Below are 21,654 nucleotides of genomic sequence, written 5' to 3'. Positions count from 1 at the left end.
ACTGGCTCATTGTTATATTTGATACGCACAAATTTTAGTGCATTACTTTTCATAGGAAAACATACAAACAATACTGGAGAACAGCCTGATCTAAGCGTAACAGGAAAGGGTAAAGTTGAGTGAAAATGGGTGGGGCTTAGGAAGGGCTAATTGTACAATACAGTACTTAGGTTTTGGGAATTGTGACTAAATTGTGACTAAAATGCTAATTTCAGATTATAGAGTGCCCCAGGAATGAGTTCTAAAACCCCAAAATGAGTTTGCATTTTACCCATCCTGGTCCCTTCATTTCAGAGTCAGTGGGTATTTTAAATTGGGTTTTTGTTAGATATCTGAAATAAAGTCTGTGGTTAACACACGCTTTGTTCTACGACATAAAAGTACCTCAGTAAATACCCCACTCCTGAATTTTGAAGCTTTTATGTGTCTTAATTAAGGCGGTTGCTTACAAGTTGCTAAATGGTAGATATAATATGATATGTGTGTGCGTGTGTGTGTGTCTTTGTGGTATGTGTTGTGTAACTGGTAACTGCAACCAGGGTGTTTAAGCTTAGCTCTACAGATAATTTAAGCCTCACCCTATCAGGGTCATGTGTGTCACAGTAAGTTAGCTTTCAGATTGAGGGTCTACAGTGGCTTTTCAAAATAAGGTAATACAAGTCATTTTTTTTATTCCAAAGGAACTAAATGCATGAAGACATGTATTCAATTTTGAAGTATTTATTCTATGACACTAGGGTGACTCTCATGTTTAACCTTTAAAGCCATGTCATATATCTGCCACAGTGACACACTTGACTAGACACTCACATACTTTGGCCTCTGAGGAATGCCCCTTTTTTTTTCCTTTTGAAAGGTTGACATTTTCAGCAGCTTCTAAATATGAGTATCCATGTGTGTGTGTGTGTGTGTGTGTGTGTGTTATGTCCTACATACCCTCTATGACTGTGCAGAAATATGACACCCCCTTGGCTGTTTGGCATTTGGCAATTCAGAGAGAGAGAGTGTGTGTATGTGCATGTGTGTTGTATGTGCGCGAGGGGAGGAAGAAGGCAATGATAGAGGTGTAAGCAACATAACGGCTCCTCTTTTACATCAGTGCCAAGAGAGCTCATACAGCCAGGAGGCACAGTGGCTCCCTGCAGGGGGGGAGAAGAAGACAGACAGACCCAGAAGCTTGGATCTAAACCAGGGGGGTAGTGGCAGTGGAGACAGGGGACCGGCATTGATGGTCAGAGCTCCATCACTTCTAAATCCAGCTTTAAAGCTTAAAGCACCATTTAAGAAGGCGAAAAATAGAAAAGAGCAAAGAAAGATTTAGGAAGGGAACGCACAGAAAAGAAAGAAAAAAGGAGCAGAATGGAAGAAGATGAGGATGAGGTGAATCATTCTGTGTGTTTATACATGTCTGTCTCCGAGGAAATATGTTTCTGCATGGGTGTTGTATGAATACATCAGTTGTCCTGACCGCAATTGCCTGTCAGTGTGAAACATGTAAGCTCTCCTCCTTTTGCTGCTACTAACCTGTAGCTCTGGTTGATGGGTCAGAGGCCTTTTATTGCAATGCTTACACCAAACCTGCCTGAGGGGAAAATCAGCCATATTGTTTCTGACTGTACTTCTCGTATTTGAGTTGCTGGGTGCTGATCTCCCAAAACAGTTGTATAAATAAGCATCTCTGTTCTTGTCTTCTAATTTGTTGTTTTGGTGACATTTTTAGAACTGTAAATCACCCCACTGTAAGATTTTTTTTAACGTAAAAATGATTTAAATTTTGTATTTAAGTGCATATTTCACATGCAAAATCATTTTTAAATACATTTTTCTGATTCAAAAAATGTGTCCACTTCATATTACATTGTCCCGACGTAATATTGACCGCTGCACTAAATATTAATGGGATGGACACAATAACATAGAATGTAGTGTAGTTCAGTGCAGCACCTCACATTACGTCATAGCAGTATGACACATAAAGACTTCAGCAATTTAACATAACACTATAGGATTTACAAAAGCTGATGCATGCTTGTAATATAATTCCATGAGTGCCACTCAGTTATCACTTTACCACGTGTTTTCTTGAAGTCTTATTTTTTGTGTTTGTTTTCTCTCCAGAATGGTTTGAATGCACTACATCTGGCAGCGAAGGAGGGACACAAGGACTTAGTGGAGGAGCTGTTGGAGAGGGGAGCACCTGTTGACTCAGCAACCAAGGTACACACACATATTCATATTATGATAGCTGTTAGTTATTATGCTTAATCAAATTTTCAGATACGTGCATATCACAGTTTGCTCTTTAGCCCTACTTGGGGAAAAAAGAACGGAGGGAGGGATGACAGAGACAGCTGGGTGACCAAAAGAGAGAGGAGGAGATGACAGGAAGCAGTGCGCATGAATAGAAGTAATATATAGTGGTATCGGATGTACTATGTAAATCACTGCTTCTCTCCTGAGCTATGAAACTCGATCTGCAAGGGTGGTGCTGGACCTTAGGGTGATTGAAGTGGAAGGAAGTCATGTGAGAAGAGTTTAATTTTGTAACTGTATATATTCACAATAACCAAGTGTTCTCCAACAAGTCTAACATGAATGTCTTGTGCATTTCCAGATTTTCTTCTTTTTCATGGTTTCCTGTTTTAATATATATTGAGACTATAAAAAAATTTAAAATCAGTGTCGCCAACTGCGGCACTCAAAGAGGTGGTTTTGAAAAAGGTTGCAGTGCATCATGATTAGATATTCTACCTTTACTGGTAAAGAGATTGAGGGATGAGAGTGAGTGAGGGTAAGCTGCAATACAAGCTGTTTGTCATGTGACTCTGTGGATGTCTAATGTGTCAGGTTTAACAGCTAGTGCCAGTAAACAGCCACCAAAGAATCTGTCACCCCGCTGCCCATGTCCTTGGACTGCTATGAATTTGGCCTTTGATATTAAGAGTACCTTTGGTATTTTTACACCTGGACCCTATTTCCCATGATTTTATGTCTAAGTGACAGTACGTCCTGTCCTTGTGAACACGATATCCTAAGAGCAACTCAAGGAAATTTCTTCAAATTTGTTTCAAATGTCCACTTGGATTCAACGATGAACTATTAGTTTTTGGTGGTCAAAGGTCAAGGTCACTGTGACCTTGTCAGTCTCAATGTTGTGAACGCGCTATCTCAAGAACGCAGTAAGGGAATTTCTTCAAATTTGCCAAAAAGGTTGACTTGGACTTGAGAATGAACTGATTAGATTTTGGTGGTCAAGGGTTGAAGGTCAAGGTCGCTGTGGCCTTGCATTCATCTCATTCCCGTGAATGCAATATCTCAAGAACAGAAGAAACAGCTTGAGGAAACTTTTTCAAATTTGGCACAAACATTCAATTGGACTCAATGAACTGATGAGATTTTGGTAGTCATAGGTCAAAAGTGAAGGTCTATATGAGCTCATCTGTCTCATTCTTGTTTACATGATACCTCAAGAATACCGTGTGGATGTTTTTTTAAAAATTTGACAGATACATCTACTTGGACTGAAGAATGAACTGATTAGAAAGACATGGATGTAAACTGTAAGAGAAATTTGACTAGTGCATGGACTGTGGGGCAGTAATTTAAAATTGGTCTAGTCCTCCCCCGAAATTTCTAGTTTTGGCCACTGACCGGACTCAGATTTTTATTTTAAGTGTCTGACAACATTATGGAAAGGATCCATACAGTGGTGACTTCTTTTAAATGTACAGTAATTTTGTAGTGGTGAAATTCACTTCATTTAAAGTGGACATAAGCAAAATAAAACTCACAGAAAAAGTCTTTGTTTGTCTTTCCACTGTCCCAACAATTACCAACTCCGATGTGGTTGAAATCAACCCCTCATTCACACAGTCAGATGTGAAAATGTGCTGGCTCTATACTCACCTAAATGACTGTTTATTTAACTGGCGTCTGGTGTGTTTGGCAATGGCGATTTCGGGTCTGTTTCTGGTCAAAGAGGATCTTACTCTGTAACAAAAAGGTCTACCTTTACCATTTAATCTTATTAATTATCTTGTTTGTATAGACTAAAACTGGTACACTACATATAATGTTTTGAGTTCCACAATTATCCTGTTTAAATATGTTGTATATCTGTACAGTGGTCTTCAAATAGGCTAGTTGTCCTTTTCCTCGAAAAAAAGACAAACAAACAGCTTTAATTTGACAGAGTACATTGATTATAAGGAACAAAACATTTACTGGGAACAAGCCTTCTCAAGTGTAGGGGAGACTCATGGGTACTCATAGAACCCATTTCCATTCAGATATCTTGAGGTGAGAATTCAAGGGACCCCTTTGAAAATGGCCATGCCAGTTGACCCCTCCCCAAAATTTAGCCTAACATTGGAGCATTATTTAGCCCCCCTGCTGACAAGGTTGTTCCCACTGGATGCCTTAGCTTGTCTAGTTTCAAAAAATACCACTATCTAGCTTAAAACATGAGTGTGCCACAGCCTCTTTTTGCTGGGAAAGGGTGGGCAGCAGTTGTATCAGGGCAGCTGTGGCCCCCGGCCCCCTCTTGGGGGTTCTACTGATAAATTAACGGTACTTCATTGCCCGCAGGGATTACCTTGCAGCTGGTTTTGCCCTTCAATCAGTCACTAAGTCCTGAAAATTAAAACAGATGCAAGACCATAAACACAAGTGCATTATCAGTTTGCATAATTTAGTTTTAAGGAGGAGATGGGAATTGAGGTTTCTGTGCCATTACACCCTTTGCACTTGCATCCCTTTCAAGCAGCTGCAGTCTTTAAGGTGTTTATATCCACACAATATGCACACTTGGCTGGTGGCCCTAACCCTGTTTATCTCTGCAGAAAGGAAACACTGCCCTCCATATTGCCTCACTGGCTGGACAAAAAGAAGTAGTCAGACTACTGGTGAAGAGAGGAGCAGATGTCAACTCTCAGTCACAGGTGAGAAGCTTCAAGGATCAAAATCTATTAGATAAATCATGAAAAAGTGTGTAACTCCAACGCCAAGGGTGTACATTATATGTGTGTGCACATATGGACTGTATGCTTTTGCCTCTACAGAATGGCTTTACTCCACTCTACATGGCAGCCCAAGAGAATCACTTGGAGGTGGTGCGATATATGTTGGAAAATGATGGGAACCAAAGCATTGCAACAGAGGTAAGTTTGCACTTTATGTACCTGTATATGTGTTGAATTATGAAGCTAAATAATACTAATATCCCTATTTTCCTTTGCGTCTCTCTGAATTGATTGTATTAATTTTTCTTGTTCCTTCCTCTGTGCTCCTCCAGGATGGCTTCACTCCACTGGCCATCGCTCTCCAGCAGGGCCACAACTCAGTGGTCTCCCTGCTGCTGGAGCACGACACCAAGGGTAAGGTCCGCCTCCCGGCCCTGCACATCGCAGCCCGCAAAGACGACACAAAGTCTGCCGCACTGCTGCTCCAGAACGACCACAACGCTGATGTCCAGTCTAAGGTGAGGGAGGGCGTCATGGGGAGGAATTGATGGAGGGGGGAGAAGGGCGAAGGTGGAGTGCCAGATGGAAGTGGAGAGAGAGAGATGAAGGGAGAAAAGCAGGGGAGAGTGTATTACAAAATGGGAGAGCGAAAGAGGAAGTGTATGATAATGCATCATACTGAATGGATGATTTTTCATGTTGACAGTTTTATTCATTTTATCGATTATTTGGCTGCCATTTAGGAGTATGATAATATTAATGGACAGAGCCTCTATCAGAAGGCATTCTGGTTTCCTTCCTCGTCTTTGCCTTTTGTTTTCTATTTGTGTGAACTTACCCTGTGTTTTATGTGAATGTTGTGATAAGCCCTTTCCCTAACAATCCTACACCCTATCCCCCTTTCTCTCCCTATGCGTCCTAACCAGATGATGGTCAATAGAACCACAGAGGTATATAGACTCTATCAACTCTTCATTTAATGCCTTTTATGATCACTTCTGACCATGTCTTTGAGCTTTTTTTCCTGATCTTTCCCTCATTTAACGAGGATTTGTGAAGTCCTGCATGTCAGAATTATGTACCATTAATATGATGCATGCAGCAGACTATGCTTTACTACACACTCCTGCATGGCTGACAGCATAAGACACTGTGTTGTATCAGTAGATCCCAGAGAATGTCAGGTTTATTGCATTTTAATTACAGGTTGTTTTACATTTTTTATTTTAATTTTAAATGAATGAGTCACTCTCTAAATTGTATTAGTGTTACAGATTTGTAACTGAAACGCTGACGGCGTTCCAGTCAAACCTCACTTCCTTATTTACTGCTTTTTCTCTGCATAACCTTCAGCATGTGTACTTCTAAGCACGTTGATAGCATTGTTTTTCCTCTCTGAAACACGTTGTTGATCTTTAAGTTAACTCTGTTTCTTAATTAAATTGCACCATGTCTATCAGAATGGGAAGGTAAGGAGTGAACCCACCTACAACTGTGTACCGTAGATGTGTAGCTGATATGTAAATGTCCATTTGTCTGTCCAAGCAGATACACATAGTGCGTATAGTTGCTTTGTGTATTTCAGTTTTGGTTTTACTTTGAACCTTTGATATTCAAAAACCAAACTGCTTTGATTTTTTCACCATTTAGTTTAAAGCAAGCATGGCAGAATTACAGGGTTTTTGCATGCATTATGTATTGCCTGTGCTATTTTGAGGTATGCTCATTTTTTTTTCTTGCTTCTTCTTTCACTGATGTGTCTAGTTTCTTTTTTCAGCATGCTGCCTCATCGTAATACTGCTTCAGTAGAGTCAGGTTTCTGTCCTGTATCCGCCACAGAAAAGCAATCTGAGCTTTCTTTCTTTCTGTGTTTTATTTTTTTTTCCTTTGTCTTTCTTCCTGTCTTTTATTCTTCTGTTCATGTATCATTTATTTTCTCTTTATTTATTCTTTCTTTTTTTTTCATTCTGTATTTCTTTCACTCGTATCATTTTGTCTTTCTTTCTTTCTTTCTTTCTTTCTTTCTGTATTTTATTTATTTATTACATTTCTTTTCTTTCCGGCTTGCTTTTTTCAATGCTTTTGTTTTTTCTTTCTTTTCGTCTCATTTCATTTTACTTGGCTCTTCCTTTGCAACTGCTCTCCTTTTTCCTCAACTGCTGTTTCAACCAATCTTCTGTTTCTTCCTCTTTGTGTCCTCCAACCTCTTTCCCTTTCCCTGTCACTTTCTCCTCCCCTCCTCTCTCCTTGTCTGTGTCAAACAGAGTGGGTTTACCCCTCTGCACATCGCAGCTCACTATGGTAACGTGAATGTCTCCACCCTGTTGCTGAACAGAGGAGCTGCTGTGGACTTCACAGCCAGGGTATCGCCCCATTTCCACTAATCAAATCAAGGCATTTTCTGGACTGTATTATTGTCTATTAAAACCTGACATGTGTGAGGCTTGCAGATCTGTGTGTTCACTGTTTACCATATAACTTTCACTTTTAATCTTAGCTTTTATTAACTGCATTCCCCCATAGTCTGTCAAATGTTGCATTTGTTTGGGCATGTTTCTAGATGCATTGCTTTCTTGAGATTAGTCCATGAAGCTAGTTTCACGTCATTTAAATTCAGTTGAGTAGTTTGTGATATAACTTTCTGATGTTGCTATCAACTCAGAAACAAAAAGATAAGAGCATACACACTATTATTAAAACTGATTGTGGGACTTTCTGGTTGGAACATTTTCACATTTTGCTGTGTAAAATTAAAAGAGGTGGTGGTGAAACTAACTTTAATTTTTTTCTTTGCCTGTCAGAATGGGATAACGCCTCTCCATGTGGCGTCCAAGAGAGGCAACACCAACATGGTGGCCCTGCTGTTGGACCGTGGGGCTCAGATAGATGCTAAAACCAGGGTGAGACTCTTACTCAATATAATTTTAATATTTATTCAAGACTGGACGCGGCACGGTGGTGTGGTGGTTAGCACTGTTGCCTCACAGCAAGAGGGTTGCCGGTTCGATCCCGGGTGTGGGAGCCCTTCTGTGCGGAGTTTGCATGTTCTCCCCGTGTCAGCGTGGGTTCTCTCCGGGCACTCCGGCTTCCTCCCACAGTCCAAAGACATGCAGATTGGGGACTAGGTTAATTGATAACTCTAAATTGTCCGTAGGTGTGAATGTGAGCGTGAATGGTTGTTTGTCTCTATGTGTCAGCCCTGCGATAGTCTGGCGACCTGTCCAGGGTGTACCCTGCCTCTCGCCCGATGTCAGCTGGGATAGGCTCCAGCCCCCCCGCGACCCTCAAGAGGATGAAGCGGTTAGAAGATGGATGAATGAATGAATGAATTCAAGACTGGACATCAACTTTATTAAGTAGTCACAAGCCATCCCCTAGTAACTGCTTTAAGAGACAGTTCAAACTCCAAAGAACCTATTTTTTCTTTTCTGTAGTGCTAGTTATCTTTCCAAGTTGTGTTAATGTCAGTTGCAGACTGTTAGAGATATCGGCCGAGATTTCTGCTTTCTCTCGAATATGATGGAACTAGATGGCACTCAGCTTGTGATGCTCAAAGCGCAAAGAAAATATACATTTGAAAAACTCAACACTTATGTCTCACTCCAGAAATCTAGCCCACCTAGCACCACTAAGCTAGCTAACATTACACTTCAGGCAAGGAGGACCCCATCAATGTTTATGCGTGGTGATACTTGTGGTGGTAAAATTGTTCCCACGTGAAACTGCTCACAACAAGGTCTGTGAATTATCTTGAGTAACCAGGTCATGATTCTTGGAAAGAGACATTGCTGTTGAGTTTTTCAAATGCATTTTTGTTTTTTTTGAGCACCACAAGCTGAGTGCCATCCAGTTGCCATCATTCGTTTAAACACACACACTAGATTAATCTGTATAAATATGTGTTTGTCTGTGCATGTGTGATTGTCCCACAGGATGGGCTGACCCCCCTGCACTGTGCAGCCAGGAGTGGACACGACCCAGCAGTGGAAATTCTGCTGGAGAGAGGAGCTCCCATCTTAGCCAGAACTAAGGTAGCGTATGGTGATGCCATTACTGGGTCAGTGTACCCATAGATTTTCATTCTTCAATGTACTGCTTTTTCTGACCTGTTGCATCTTACCCATGCAAATAAATAAACAAATAAATTATTATTATTATTGTTGTCCCTTTTGTCCTCACACAGAACGGACTCTCGCCTCTGCACATGTCTGCCCAGGGAGACCACATAGAGTGTGTTAAACTCCTGCTGCAGCACAAGGCGCCTGTTGATGATGTCACACTGGACTACCTCACAGCGCTGCACGTCGCAGCTCACTGCGGCCACTACAGAGTCACCAAGCTTCTGCTGGACAAGAAGGCCAATCCCAATGCTAGAGCACTGGTAGGGATTCTTAGAAAATAACAATTGTGCAGGCCAGCAAATAGCTATTAACAATCACAAATAGATACAAAGCAGCATGCAGCAGACAGGAAGAGTGGGTAATATATAATAGGTGCTTCTAATTCCTATAATAACTTTCAAATTAAATTAAACATAGGAAAATGCCGTCCATTCTCCTTAGTAAGACATGAGACCATTAGCTAGCAGCGAAAAAGACGTCATATGATTATTTACTGATATACAATACATTACCACTTCATTACTTACCATGTAAATGCTCCTGAGGAATGCCAAATCACCTGAAAGAATCAAATAAAGGGCCAATAATAAAATGACACTCCATTTTCTCCAGATGTACATACAGAATTTATCTGTTTATTTCTCTTATATTTCTCTCTATCAGAATGGTTTCACTCCTCTCCATATCGCTTGTAAGAAGAACAGGGTGAAGGTGATGGAACTGTTGGTCAAATACGGAGCCTCCATTCAGGCCATCACTGAGGTGAGACACTTTGTGGGAATGTCTCAGAACAGCACCTGTACATACAGAACATTTTTCTGTTTTGAACTTTGTATTTTATGCTCATCTTTCTGCCTCTTTCTCATTGTCTCTCGCTTTTTCTAGTCTGGCCTGACTCCCATCCATGTAGCTGCCTTCATGGGCCACCTCAACATCGTTTTACTTCTGCTACAAAACGGAGCATCTCCTGACGTCCGTAACATTGTGAGTATGGACAAATAGTTGTTCAGCTCTCTATAGTCAGTAGTCAGAAATATGTATGGCATAAATACATCAGTATCAGTATTTTTCCCAGTGCTACCACCTAGCAGGTACTCTCAGAGATCCTGAGTGGTTCATTCAGTATAGCATCGTAATGCTCATAAATGTCGTGTGTTTGCATATCAGCGTGGTGAGACAGCTCTCCATATGGCAGCACGAGCAGGTCAAATGGAAGTGGTTCGCTGCTTGCTGAGGAACGGAGCGTTGGTGGATGCCATAGCCAGGGTGAGTCAGCCGTCGCATCATCAGAGTCAATCACTGTTTTCCTTCTGTTTATCATAAATAAGCAATATTCCATCCACGGAGTTGCTTACAAATACTCACGGGTCATGTCGCCTGCCTCAGCTCTGACTACTGTGTGTCTGTCTTTTCTAATGCGGTTGCCTCCACATGTCTCTCTGCCTTTTCATCCCTCATACACAGGAGGACCAAACTCCCCTCCACATATCATCCCGTTTGGGGAAAACTGACATAGTCCAGTTGCTGCTGCAGCACATGGCACATCCAGATGCCGCCACCACCAACGGCTACACTCCCCTCCACATTTCCGCCAGGGAGGGCCAGGTAGAAACTGCTGCGGTGCTGCTAGAGGCTGGAGCTTCACACTCACTGGCCACGAAGGTGAGCCGGGGATAGAACATGATGCACACAGACAGAGAAATATCAAACAAACAGATTCTTATATAGGCTCACAAATATACAGTTGAACATTAACAGTGTGGACATGCTGGTTTGACACAAACTTTTCCCTCTTTCCCTCCACAGAAAGGATTCACTCCACTACATGTAGCAGCTAAGTATGGAAGTCTCGATGTAGCAAAACTTCTCCTTCAACGCAAAGCTCTTCCTGATGATGCTGGCAAGGTAAAGCAAAAGTCAGGATTATTTGTACACAATATTTTGACTATAACTTATAGAAACAGTCATTATAGAGTGGAATAGAAAGGTTGTAAGCAGGAATACAAAACACAACAAAAACATAAAGCACTTTACCGTAACACAAACATAAATCATCTGATCAAATGTTTCCTCCTACAGAATGGCTTGACTCCGCTACATGTGGCAGCTCATTATGACAACCAAGAAGTAGCTCTGCTTCTGCTGGATAAAGGAGCATCGCCTCATGCTACGGCAAAGGTTAGAAGACAAAGGATTTAAAGGAGAAAAGTACTCTCACAAAATGTGATGCATTGCTGTTGCAGTTATTTAGTGATCAAGCAGCACTGCAGTTTACATTTGGGTGAACCCTTCTCTTCACATTAACACAAGATCTTGTTAACAGTTTTACATTACAGTGGTGATACCAAGAGCTTCAGAGAACTGATAATAAAATCTGAGATATTCTTGATGTTTAAGAGTTGAGCTGCTCTGAGAACAAACATAAATGCCTGCTGTTTCACCCAGAGTTTCATTTTGTGTGTGTTCACCGTCCTCCCTTTCCAGAATGGCTACACTCCTCTCCACATCGCAGCCAAAAAGAATCAGACGAACATCGCATTAGCGCTGCTGCAGTATGGAGCAGAGACCAATGTCCTGACCAAGCAGGGAGTCAGCCCTCTACACCTGGCAGCCCAGGAAGGACACGCTGAGATGGCCAGCCTGCTGCTGGTCAAAGGAGCTCACGTCAACACAGCCACCAAGGTCACATGCAAACACGTGTTTTAATATTTCTGTCAGACACTTGTTTTGATATTGATCGAACACTACATCTATTACTAAGTGTGCAGGTTGCATCATTGCTTCTCACATTTTCACATGACGTAAGCATAGTTGTATGTCTTTAATCTTGCATCCATTCAGAATATGCAACAGGGATAGAGTTACAGGTTTTCCTGTCGTGCCCCACATAACAACAACAACAACTGTATATATAATTTACAAATTATGGGTAGTTACACCACAGACACAAAGACACTAACAGTACTCTGTGCTTTGTATGTTACAGACCGGACTGACACCACTGCATCTCGCAGCCCAAGAGGACAGGGTCAGTGCAGCAGAAGTACTCACCAAACATGATGCCAACTTGGATCAGCAAACTAAGGTACAAATACACACATGAATGTACACACAAATACACTACAGAGCATAAACAGACAAAGACTAGGCACTAATGACTTCATGGAAATTCTGTGGTGAAGTCCTAGAGCGTCATGGAATTATATATGCTGACTATTTAATGTGTGTATTATGTTGTTTATTGTGTATGTATTCACAGCAGCAGGTTATGTTTACTGGTGGCTTTTTAAATGTGAAGAATCTCCCCTCCAGTAAATCATAAAAAGTAGCACATGCATACACAACATATCTGCCACCTGCTGGCTTTAGGGGAGCATGGCAATGTCTAAATTACATATCTACATCATTCGGAGGTTTTTGTATCTGTGACTGTTTGTTGCTATGCACAGCTTCTTCACAAATAAATACAACAAAGCAGACTTTTGTAAAAAACCTTTCTTTCTTTTCTTTTTATCTCCTCATCCTCTTTACGCTTCAGCTCGGATATACCCCTCTAATAGTGGCCTGTCACTATGGAAATGCTAAGATGGTGAACTTCCTGTTACAGCAAGGTGCTAGCGTCAATGCCAAAACAAAGGTAGGATTCAAATGTCAAACTTGTAGTGTAGAAACTCAGTTTAAACTGTAAAAATACAATGGACATAGCCAATGTAATGACATCCATTGGTTTGTGGACTCCTGTTTTGAGGCCTTGAGTTGGGCATTTTGGCTGTTGCAATTCTGGATTTTTTGAGCTAGAAGTGACCACATTTGGGTGATAGGGTGGAGATAACCCTAACGTTAGCTGCTAGCTTGGTTAACACAGTGCATTTACAGCTATGGTTAATTTTTCGCTAGCAAAAAACAGACTTAAAACCATTCAAACTAAATGTACTGAATAAACTGAACATTTGAAACATACGTAAGAGGGTCTTTGAGTACAACCAGGCAACCAAAACATTATAATTGACTTGTATGAACTGAAAACACACGGAAATAACGTTAGCTACGGCTAGACCTATACTCTGTGAATTTGTGGTTACGCCATGGTTACTTAACCTAACATTGTCATCGTGGTTGCGATGTGTCAACAGACGGCATCCACCTGTCACTCAAAGCGGCTGTGCCCTTAATTACATAACTTAAAGCCTCTATAATATTTAAACAAGTGAGTTATATAAAAATGTTTTTTTGAACCAGGCTGTAAACATATTTATTTTTGCTGTAAAGTTGGACATTTTAAAATAGGGGGTACAAGGGGATTGACTCACTTTTGGGGCCAGCCTCAAGTGGCTATTCAAGGAACTGCAGTTTTTAGCACTGCCAGTTGGCAGCCCTGAGTATTACCACTTGCAAGAGACATAATACAGTTAAAGTCTCGGCTGTTTTAGTTTTTACAGTGATAACATTTTTCGTTATATAGAATGGATACACACCACTTCACCAGGCAGCACAACAAGGGAACACACACATTATTAATGTGTTGCTACAACATGGAGCCAAGCCCAATGCTACTACAGTGGTAAGAGAAAAATTATTTACTCTCTTCGCATTAATAAGCAATGTTTTGTTAAAAAAAAGTTAATGAGTAATCTCTCTAATGTCACATGAACACTGTCTCTGCCTTTCTGTTAGAATGGAAACACTGCTCTGTCCATTGCCAGACGTCTGGGTTACATCTCTGTCGTGGACACATTAAAAGTCGTCACTGAGGAGGTCATCACTACCACAACGGTAAGCTTGTGTTAACTTTAAACTCCAAATCTGGAACCAGTATGTTTTGTCCTAAATTTCCCAGAAAACCCAATTAACTTTTCTCTGTTTTGGTTGTCTTTTTCCATGACTGTGAATGGGGGTCACATCAGACGGTCACAGAGAAACACAAGCTTAATGTTCCTGAGACCATGACTGAGATCCTTGATGTGTCTGATGAAGAAGGTGAGTTACTTTAAACAAAGACCACAAAAACACAAATAACTCACTTTTTAGGCTACCCATATCATCAGATACTATAACTCAAAACTGACCTTGGATACAACGGGCTAGCTCTATTTCCCTTTGCTCAGTAGTCATAAAGAGCTATGTGTTGTTGGTGATGTAGTTTTGTAGCTGTGGGTCTTAAAGCTGTATGTTTCATAGCTCTGAGGCTGGAAGACGAGCCATTATCTGAGATGTCTGTGGAGCTGGAAGGTACTGCAAAATGTCTGCCCTGCTCCGCCAGCTTGGTGTGGGCTCTATTTGTATTACTAATCAGTGGTGTACAGTAGAGCATTTACTTATTGCTAAAACATTGAAATATGAGAATTCCGTCTCCAGCATTTTACTCCAAATCCATAATCCCCAAAGAGTCTGTGCCCTCAATATGGCTGAGTTTTGTTATTGTGCAGTTTATAGACCTAATTTTACACAAGCAGACCTTCGTTGATCTAACACCTTGATGTTTATTGGGTGTTATTACAACTTTGATTGTGTTTTTAATGCAGTGGTGGAAACTAAATGCATGGAATGTCCTGTGGTTGTTGATATGATCATGACATTTCAGATAATTATGGATTATTAAGGAATGCACCTGCTATTAAGGAATGCTGACATACAAAAATACAACAACAAAAATTGGCATGTTTCACATGTGAAGTGATTGCCACTTACAGATTGCAGATAAATGTGTGAGTCCAGTCATGCATGTACCAGAAGTATGGTGTGTTCTGAGGAGTCAAACTTGTCAAAATAAGCAAGAAGTTGCAAATGCAGTGCAGTGGTTAGCGTCACAGAGAGAGGGTTCCTGCATGTTCTCCCTGTGTCAGCATGTGTTTTTTGTGGGTACTCAATCTTCCTCCCACAGTCCAAAAACATGCAGGTTAGGTTAATTGGTTACTCTAAATAAACACCTGTCCAGGGTGTACCCTCTTTCTCACCCAATGTCAACTGGGATAGGCTCTTCTCAACTTCTTTTCCCTCTACTTCCACCCCCCTTGCTCAGACCACACCCATCTTTGAACTTGGTCTTCATTTTGATCTTAACTGCACACCTGTAAAAAGTTTCCTGACTGCATCTTGTCAGTTGTGATGCTACTGCATTGACAAGATCAGGCTATAGACAGACAGACATATAAAGACCAGGCAAAATCCTTAGACCTGCTTCTTTGGAAGTTATCGTTACTATATGTGTCACCATGACCACATTTCGCCATTATGACACACACACACAGACTTACAAGGTCAAAATAATACCAGCCATTGTGATGTTGTCATGGCAGGTAAACATCCAGACCTTCCTGGCCAGATGGACAACTTTAGTTTCTCATAGTGATTAATCTTTTTTCTCTGCAATATCTCAAGTGGCACTTCTTTGTTTCCCAGGTGAGGACACGATGACAGGTGACGGAGGAGAGTATCTGAGAGCAGAGGATCTAAGAGAGCTGGGAGATGACTCTCTGCCAGGACACTACCTGGACGGGTTCAGCTACATGAGCCACAACCTGGACAGGTGACGAGTAACACATACATACTCACCTTTAACATACAAACAGGCAGATATATACAGTGACAGTCAGAATATCCAACCTGCTTTTCCAACAGGCCACAGCACACTCCCATTCACCAAAGTTACCATCAGAGAGAGGGAGTTCTCATCGAAGATATGCTTACAAGCCACCAGGTGAGGACAAGCATACAAAAAGTATGGTTGTCATTCTGTTGGTGATATCTAAGATAACCTGACTTAAGGTATTCTTAGTTTGAAATATTTGAGAATATTTTGATATTTTCTTACTCCAATTTGCCTGTTTGTTGGTCTGTAGGTGTCGGCACTGTCTAGAGAGCACGACAAGGACTCATTCCGTCTGAGCTGGGGTGCTGAGCACCTTGATAATGTCGTGCTGTCCTCCAGTCTGCTTCACTCTGGGTATTAACACACACACACACACACACACACACACACACACACACACACACACACACACACACAAACAAATTCACTCTGTTCCCTGGTGTTAAAGTGACACTGAAGATGTTTATTTATTTCCTGAAATGGAGACTCCATCCTTCACCTGCTTTTGTTCACTGTCAGGAGTGTATGACTCACCTCTGAATTGATTTTAATTTCTCCTTACATTACTTTTCACTCCTTCACGTCTGTGTTTTCTACTCTATTCCATACTTTTATCTTTGCTGCTCTATCTTTTTTCTGTCTCTGGTCAGGTTTTCTCACTTTTACGTATTCTTTATTCTCTTTTTCTCTTTTTGTTTATTGTCTCGTTGCCTCTTTGTGCACTCTCTTGTGTTGGCTGTCTTTGTGATTGTGTGTGTGTGTGTGTTGTTGTATTCTGCTTCTAGCCGTTCCTCTCCGTGCCTAGACCATGACAACAGCAGGTGATACTCTTTATTCTTTATTTTGGCTACTCTCTCTGTCTTCTCTCCTCTGTGCCCCTACTTTTTTTCTCATTCACTATTAAATGATCTTCTCATTCCCATCCTATCTGTCTGCATGATTTAATTATGCATGACTTTATATTTTCAGGGTTCGGGTTTTGTTTACTAGAGATGTTTCAACCAAGTTTATTTATCCTTGATGCAGATCTGACTCATTTAATCTTGAGCATCTGCTGTTATATAAACCTAATATACTGTTTTTATTTTTCTGCCTCATAAAATAGCATTGTTTGTTGAGAGGAATGTTGCACATTGGGGCGTTCATGACAGCTGGATCTTAATTTGATAGTCCTTACAGAATAAGACTAGTGCTGTGTCTCACATCACATACTTCCGTTAGTATACTTCTATGTAGTATACTATGTGCACTATGTACTCACTGGTGTAGTGCGCAAATTTCGAAAGGGTAGTGTTGTCTCAAACCAAACACGACTGTTGTGCACTCACCGGAAATGACGACCGCAAATTAGCTAGTTAGCAAACTAGCATTAGCATTCACGTTATCGTTCGCGGTACCAAATCATTATAGACTGCTAAATTAACCCATTTAACATACTGCTGGCTTATGCCCAACAACAGTATAGGGGTGCTTAGTGCAAAAAACATGTGTATTTGTACAATGCAGCAACGTTCACAGTCGCACAGTCCTTGGCCGCTATTTCCAGTTTGAAAAGTGGTCCCTCCCCTTCCGCTACATAGCCAAGATGGCGACCATTTACGGCGAGAAGTGTCCATAGTTCCACACTCAACTTTTTGACCGTTTTGAGTGCACCATCCGCGTACTCATAGTGCACTGCATTTTTCCATACTTCTCAGTGTGAATGCACTTATGCACTCAAAATAGTAAGCGTAAGTACAGATGTATGCGATTTGACACACAGCATAGTATTACTCTATGTTTTTCTCATCGTCAGCAAATTCCATGAAAGGCTGTAAATCAGTAATGTGGTAGTACATCTCTCAGAATCTTCTGACTTCCTTACCCTACCTGTATGGCTGGGTATCATTTAAAAAGTTACAACAGCAGTACCAGTACCAGCATCCTTAAAGTGATACTGATACCAATAGAGAACTTCATTTGATACTTTTTTTTTCTACTTCCTTCGATACCCATTATGTGAATGGAAGCATTCTAAATGCACCAGATGCCACAGACGCGTAGTATAGGCATACTTTTGTTGGCATCTCGGCACGCTGAACTGCCAACTCTGTCAAAGACATTATGCTCAAATTCATCACACTACAGAATATATGAGCTGTAGCTGCCGCAGTAGTGAGCCATTTGTATGCATACGGTGATTGCAGAACCATACAAATACTACTTTTTCCTAGATATGGGTACAGAAAGGATCAAATGCAGGTATGATTTGACTGGAGAAGTTTCAATACTGTTTGGCACTGGGTTATTGTGGTTGTTACCTTAAAGGTATCGGGTACCGAAACCCAGCCCTACCTGCCTGTGGGACAAAACTCCAAACCCATTTCTTCCTGCTGAAGACAAAAACCTTTAAAGACTGTTCACAAATGTATGGTTCCATCAAAAAAAATCACTCAGTAGTTTCCTAAAAAAAAGGGACACGTTACTCAACCAGGGTACTACTGGTCTCACAGTTTGACTATAGCATCTTCAAGTTAGCACTGTAATCTTTACTGTAAGCACAGGCTTGTACTAGATCTCTAATATTTGATATGTGTTTGCTCCTTGACACATAGGATTATCCAGAAATAATCCTGCTCAGTGCCCTCCTCTGTTCTTGCTTGGCTTGCAGATAAAAATTTTGAGTGGAATGAAACTGGAGGGAGAAGTGGCCGGAATGAAATATTATCTGCTGAGATATGCTTGTTGTTGTATCAGTACTGAATGGTGTCATGAAAATGGTTCCTTCTTACTGTAATGTTAGTTGCTTTGTCTGCATGGAGGCTCATCGTCAACAGACTTAATATCTGTGCCCAAAGTATTAAAATTATTAATAACCCATCTTAAAATACAATTAATTTGATATCTTGCCTGACCCTTTTCTGCAGCTTCCTGGTTAGCTTCATGGTAGATGCCAGGGGCGGGGCCATGCGTGGCTGCCGTCACAACGGCCTGCGAATCATTGTGCCACCAAGAAAGTGTTCTGCACCCACGCGGGTGACGTGCAGGCTGGTGAAGAGACACCGTCTGGCCTCTATGCCTCCTATGGTGGAGGGTGAGGGGCTGGCTGGTCGCATCATTGAAGTGGGACCCACTGGAGCCCAGTTCTTGGGGTAAGTGTGTGATTGAATGTGTGTGTACTGTATGTGTGTTTGAGTTTGTGTGTGTGTTTTTGCTTGTGTGAGTGTGTTTACACTGTTGTGTGGTGTGTTCATATTTTCTTCTTCATTCCCCCTCTGTGCTGCGCATGGATCAGTAAGCTCCACCTTCCTACAGCTCCGCCCCCTCTAAATGAGGGTGAGAGCCTGGTCAGTCGCATCCTGCAGCTGGGTCCTCCAGGAACCAAGTTCCTCGGGTAGGACCATGGTTGGGGGAAACCCTACCATTCTGGAAGTGGTCACATACCCACCCAAATTTTTCCACTGTGTCCACCTGTGGTTTTTGTTTTGTTTTTTGTTTTTTTGTTTTCCGTGATATGACTTTTATGAGTAACTTCTTTTTATTTTTAATTTGTTAATTCCTTTGTTTTTGGCACAATAAAAGTGCAAGCCTTTGTTTAAAACCACCCCACCTGTTGCCTTGTGTTGTTGCGGTATCCCCATGCTTTCCTCAGTCTATAGTATTGATCACCAGACTTGTTTCAAGTTGGATTTTGCTCGTGATGTGGAATGGATTTTTTCTTTTTGTTTAATTAAAGGTTCTGTATGCAACATTCAGAGCATTAATATAGTAGAAAACCACTATTTGCAGTGTAAAGATATAGACAAGTAATGGCATCCTGAGTAGAGAGGGAGGTCATGCTACCTCTGTATGTTGTAATCCAAACTTCTCTGTGGTTTGTTGTAGTAAGCTGGTCCGCTTGCGAATGTTAGGGCATGTGTGTATCACAACCGGCTAGCTCATTGCGGTAACTTTGCACTGCGCTCATACGCCGGTTACTGCTGATATCGGGACTGCAGCATCACAGAAGTGTAGCGCCCATCCTCCCACCATTGTTTAGTGCTGTTTATGGAGTTAGCACCGTTAGCTGCTAGCCGCTGGCTGAGCCACCTACATATCAAGAGCCATTTCCAGACAACACATATGCTCTGAATTTTGCTTTCAGTCCCTTCAAATATTTTTCAAATGATTTTTCATGGATATGTTTGTTTTACCAGGCATGAAATGCACCTGATATTTTTTAACTTAAATTTGAATCGTGTTGTTTTTTTGTTTTGTTTGTTTAGTCGCATAAATCAACCCAAACATCATATTATATCTGCTAGAGCCAGCTCTGCCAAACTGTTACCACAAACTTACTTTTAGGTCTAATTTGTGTTTGACTTTGTCTTGTCACCCTTTTTAGGCCTGTGATTGTGGAGATTCCCCATTTTGCAGCCCTGCGGGGAACAGAAAGAGAGCTAGTGATCTTGAGGAGTGAGACGGGGGAGAGCTGGAGGGAACACCACTGTGACTTCACTGAAGAGGAATTGAACCAGATACTGAATGGCATGGATGAAAGTAAGAGGTCTTAACTAGATTGTGATGCTAACCAAGGGTTGTTGACAGGGGTTGCTCTACCTAATGGGAAGCAGAAAGTAGAGGAAGTAATGAATGAAGGAGAGACTGAAATAATCTTACACCTGAAACTTAACTCTCCAAACTTCACAAAATTGACTGCTTATATGGTATTTATACTAAATATTTTTGACCTTCACAGAACTTGATTCCCCTGAGGAGCTTGAAAAGAAAAGAATATGCCGTATCATCACCCGAGACTTCCCACAATATTTTGCGGTGGTGTCACGGATAAAGCAGGACAGTCATTTGATTGGACCAGAGGGCGGGGTCCTCAGTAGCACTCTTGTTCCCCAGGTCCAGGCTGTCTTCCCTGAAGGAGCACTCACCAAGAAGATCAGAGTTGGGCTTCAGGTACATACAGAGCATTTCTTAGCTAGATACAAATCCCATGTTCAGAGTTAAAGCAATGAATAGATTTATGTCGATACATTTTGTACCTTGTCCTAGGCTCAGCCCATTGATGTTGAGGTGGTAAAAAAGATTCTTGGTAACAAGGCCACATTCAGCGCAATCGTCACACTGGAGCCAAGACGGAGGAAGTTCCACAAACCAATCACCATGACGATCCCTATTCCCAAGAGCTCAAATAGTGACGCATCAAGTGGAGTGTACAGTGGGGAGACACCCACCTTACGTTTGCTTTGCAGCATTACAGGTAAAAATGGGGAATCATCAATCATCATCAACATCAGCAAACACTAAAAACTTAACATGCTTGTGGGGTTTTTGCTTTTGCCATCAATGCATGCTTTGGTAGAGAAATCCTGCCATCATTTTTCTTTCCTAAATACAAAAATATAGTGTTCAAAATATAGTGTACAACTGTGACAAGTTGGGTAACAAATCCTGGGTCTGGGTTTCAGGTGGAACCACTCCTGCCCAGTGGGAGGACATCACTGGCTCCACGCCTCTCACATTTGTTAACCAATGTGTTTCTTTCACCACAAATGTGTCAGCGAGGTAAATTCTGCCTAAGTTTTTACATTTGGAGTCAGTTGTCCCTCACACAGAAGCTCTGATCTGATTTGCTTCTTTCACTTATGTAGATTATTTGACAAAATGTGTCATCCATATTCCTAGGTTCTGGCTGATTGACTGCAGACAGACCCAGGAGTCTGTTAGTTTTGGCTCTCAGCTGTACAGAGAGATCATTTGTGTTCCATACATGGCCAAGTTTGTGATTTTTGCAAAGACGCTGGACCCCATTGAGGCCCGCTTACGCTGTTTCTGCATGACGGACGACAAGATGGACAAGACACTAGAGCAGCAAGAGAACTTCACTGAAGTTGCCCGTAGCCGAGATGTTGAGGTGAGGTGTGATGATGGGGAATAAAAAAAGAAGTGAGAAAGGTTTTTTAAAGGGGCTTGAGACAAGAAATAAGAGAAGGAATGCTTAATTAGTTTG

At 41.4% G+C, this 21,654-nt stretch overlaps 1 protein-coding gene across 1 annotated transcript in view; it reads left to right on the top strand.

Annotated features, from left to right (window-relative positions):
• The window catches only part of LOC126390887 (ankyrin-2-like), a 56,451-nt gene that overhangs the window by 31,490 nt on the left and 3,307 nt on the right, over nucleotides 1–21,654 (top strand). The window contains exons 3-35 of the mRNA XM_050045382.1: nucleotides 2,119–2,217; nucleotides 4,842–4,940; nucleotides 5,061–5,159; nucleotides 5,294–5,479; nucleotides 5,888–5,911; nucleotides 7,226–7,324; nucleotides 7,763–7,861; nucleotides 8,894–8,992; nucleotides 9,145–9,342; nucleotides 9,746–9,844; nucleotides 9,968–10,066; nucleotides 10,250–10,348; nucleotides 10,547–10,744; nucleotides 10,889–10,987; nucleotides 11,162–11,260; nucleotides 11,567–11,764; nucleotides 12,069–12,167; nucleotides 12,621–12,719; nucleotides 13,545–13,643; nucleotides 13,757–13,855; nucleotides 13,987–14,059; nucleotides 14,261–14,311; nucleotides 15,482–15,608; nucleotides 15,701–15,779; nucleotides 15,922–16,025; nucleotides 16,457–16,492; nucleotides 18,578–18,802; nucleotides 18,946–19,044; nucleotides 20,035–20,189; nucleotides 20,389–20,600; nucleotides 20,697–20,904; nucleotides 21,113–21,209; nucleotides 21,330–21,558. Coding sequence (XP_049901339.1) covers nucleotides 2,119–2,217; nucleotides 4,842–4,940; nucleotides 5,061–5,159; nucleotides 5,294–5,479; nucleotides 5,888–5,911; nucleotides 7,226–7,324; nucleotides 7,763–7,861; nucleotides 8,894–8,992; nucleotides 9,145–9,342; nucleotides 9,746–9,844; nucleotides 9,968–10,066; nucleotides 10,250–10,348; nucleotides 10,547–10,744; nucleotides 10,889–10,987; nucleotides 11,162–11,260; nucleotides 11,567–11,764; nucleotides 12,069–12,167; nucleotides 12,621–12,719; nucleotides 13,545–13,643; nucleotides 13,757–13,855; nucleotides 13,987–14,059; nucleotides 14,261–14,311; nucleotides 15,482–15,608; nucleotides 15,701–15,779; nucleotides 15,922–16,025; nucleotides 16,457–16,492; nucleotides 18,578–18,802; nucleotides 18,946–19,044; nucleotides 20,035–20,189; nucleotides 20,389–20,600; nucleotides 20,697–20,904; nucleotides 21,113–21,209; nucleotides 21,330–21,558 — 3,984 coding nt within the window. The remainder of the gene's footprint in view (nucleotides 1–2,118; nucleotides 2,218–4,841; nucleotides 4,941–5,060; nucleotides 5,160–5,293; nucleotides 5,480–5,887; nucleotides 5,912–7,225; nucleotides 7,325–7,762; nucleotides 7,862–8,893; nucleotides 8,993–9,144; nucleotides 9,343–9,745; nucleotides 9,845–9,967; nucleotides 10,067–10,249; nucleotides 10,349–10,546; nucleotides 10,745–10,888; nucleotides 10,988–11,161; nucleotides 11,261–11,566; nucleotides 11,765–12,068; nucleotides 12,168–12,620; nucleotides 12,720–13,544; nucleotides 13,644–13,756; nucleotides 13,856–13,986; nucleotides 14,060–14,260; nucleotides 14,312–15,481; nucleotides 15,609–15,700; nucleotides 15,780–15,921; nucleotides 16,026–16,456; nucleotides 16,493–18,577; nucleotides 18,803–18,945; nucleotides 19,045–20,034; nucleotides 20,190–20,388; nucleotides 20,601–20,696; nucleotides 20,905–21,112; nucleotides 21,210–21,329; nucleotides 21,559–21,654) is intronic.

This window comes from Epinephelus moara, chromosome 5, assembly GCF_006386435.1.
Source record: "Epinephelus moara isolate mb chromosome 5, YSFRI_EMoa_1.0, whole genome shotgun sequence".
Taxonomy (NCBI): Eukaryota; Metazoa; Chordata; class Actinopteri; order Perciformes; family Serranidae; genus Epinephelus; species Epinephelus moara.
Note: the sequence above shows the minus strand (reverse complement) of the source record. Positions and strands in the feature narration are given on the sequence as shown.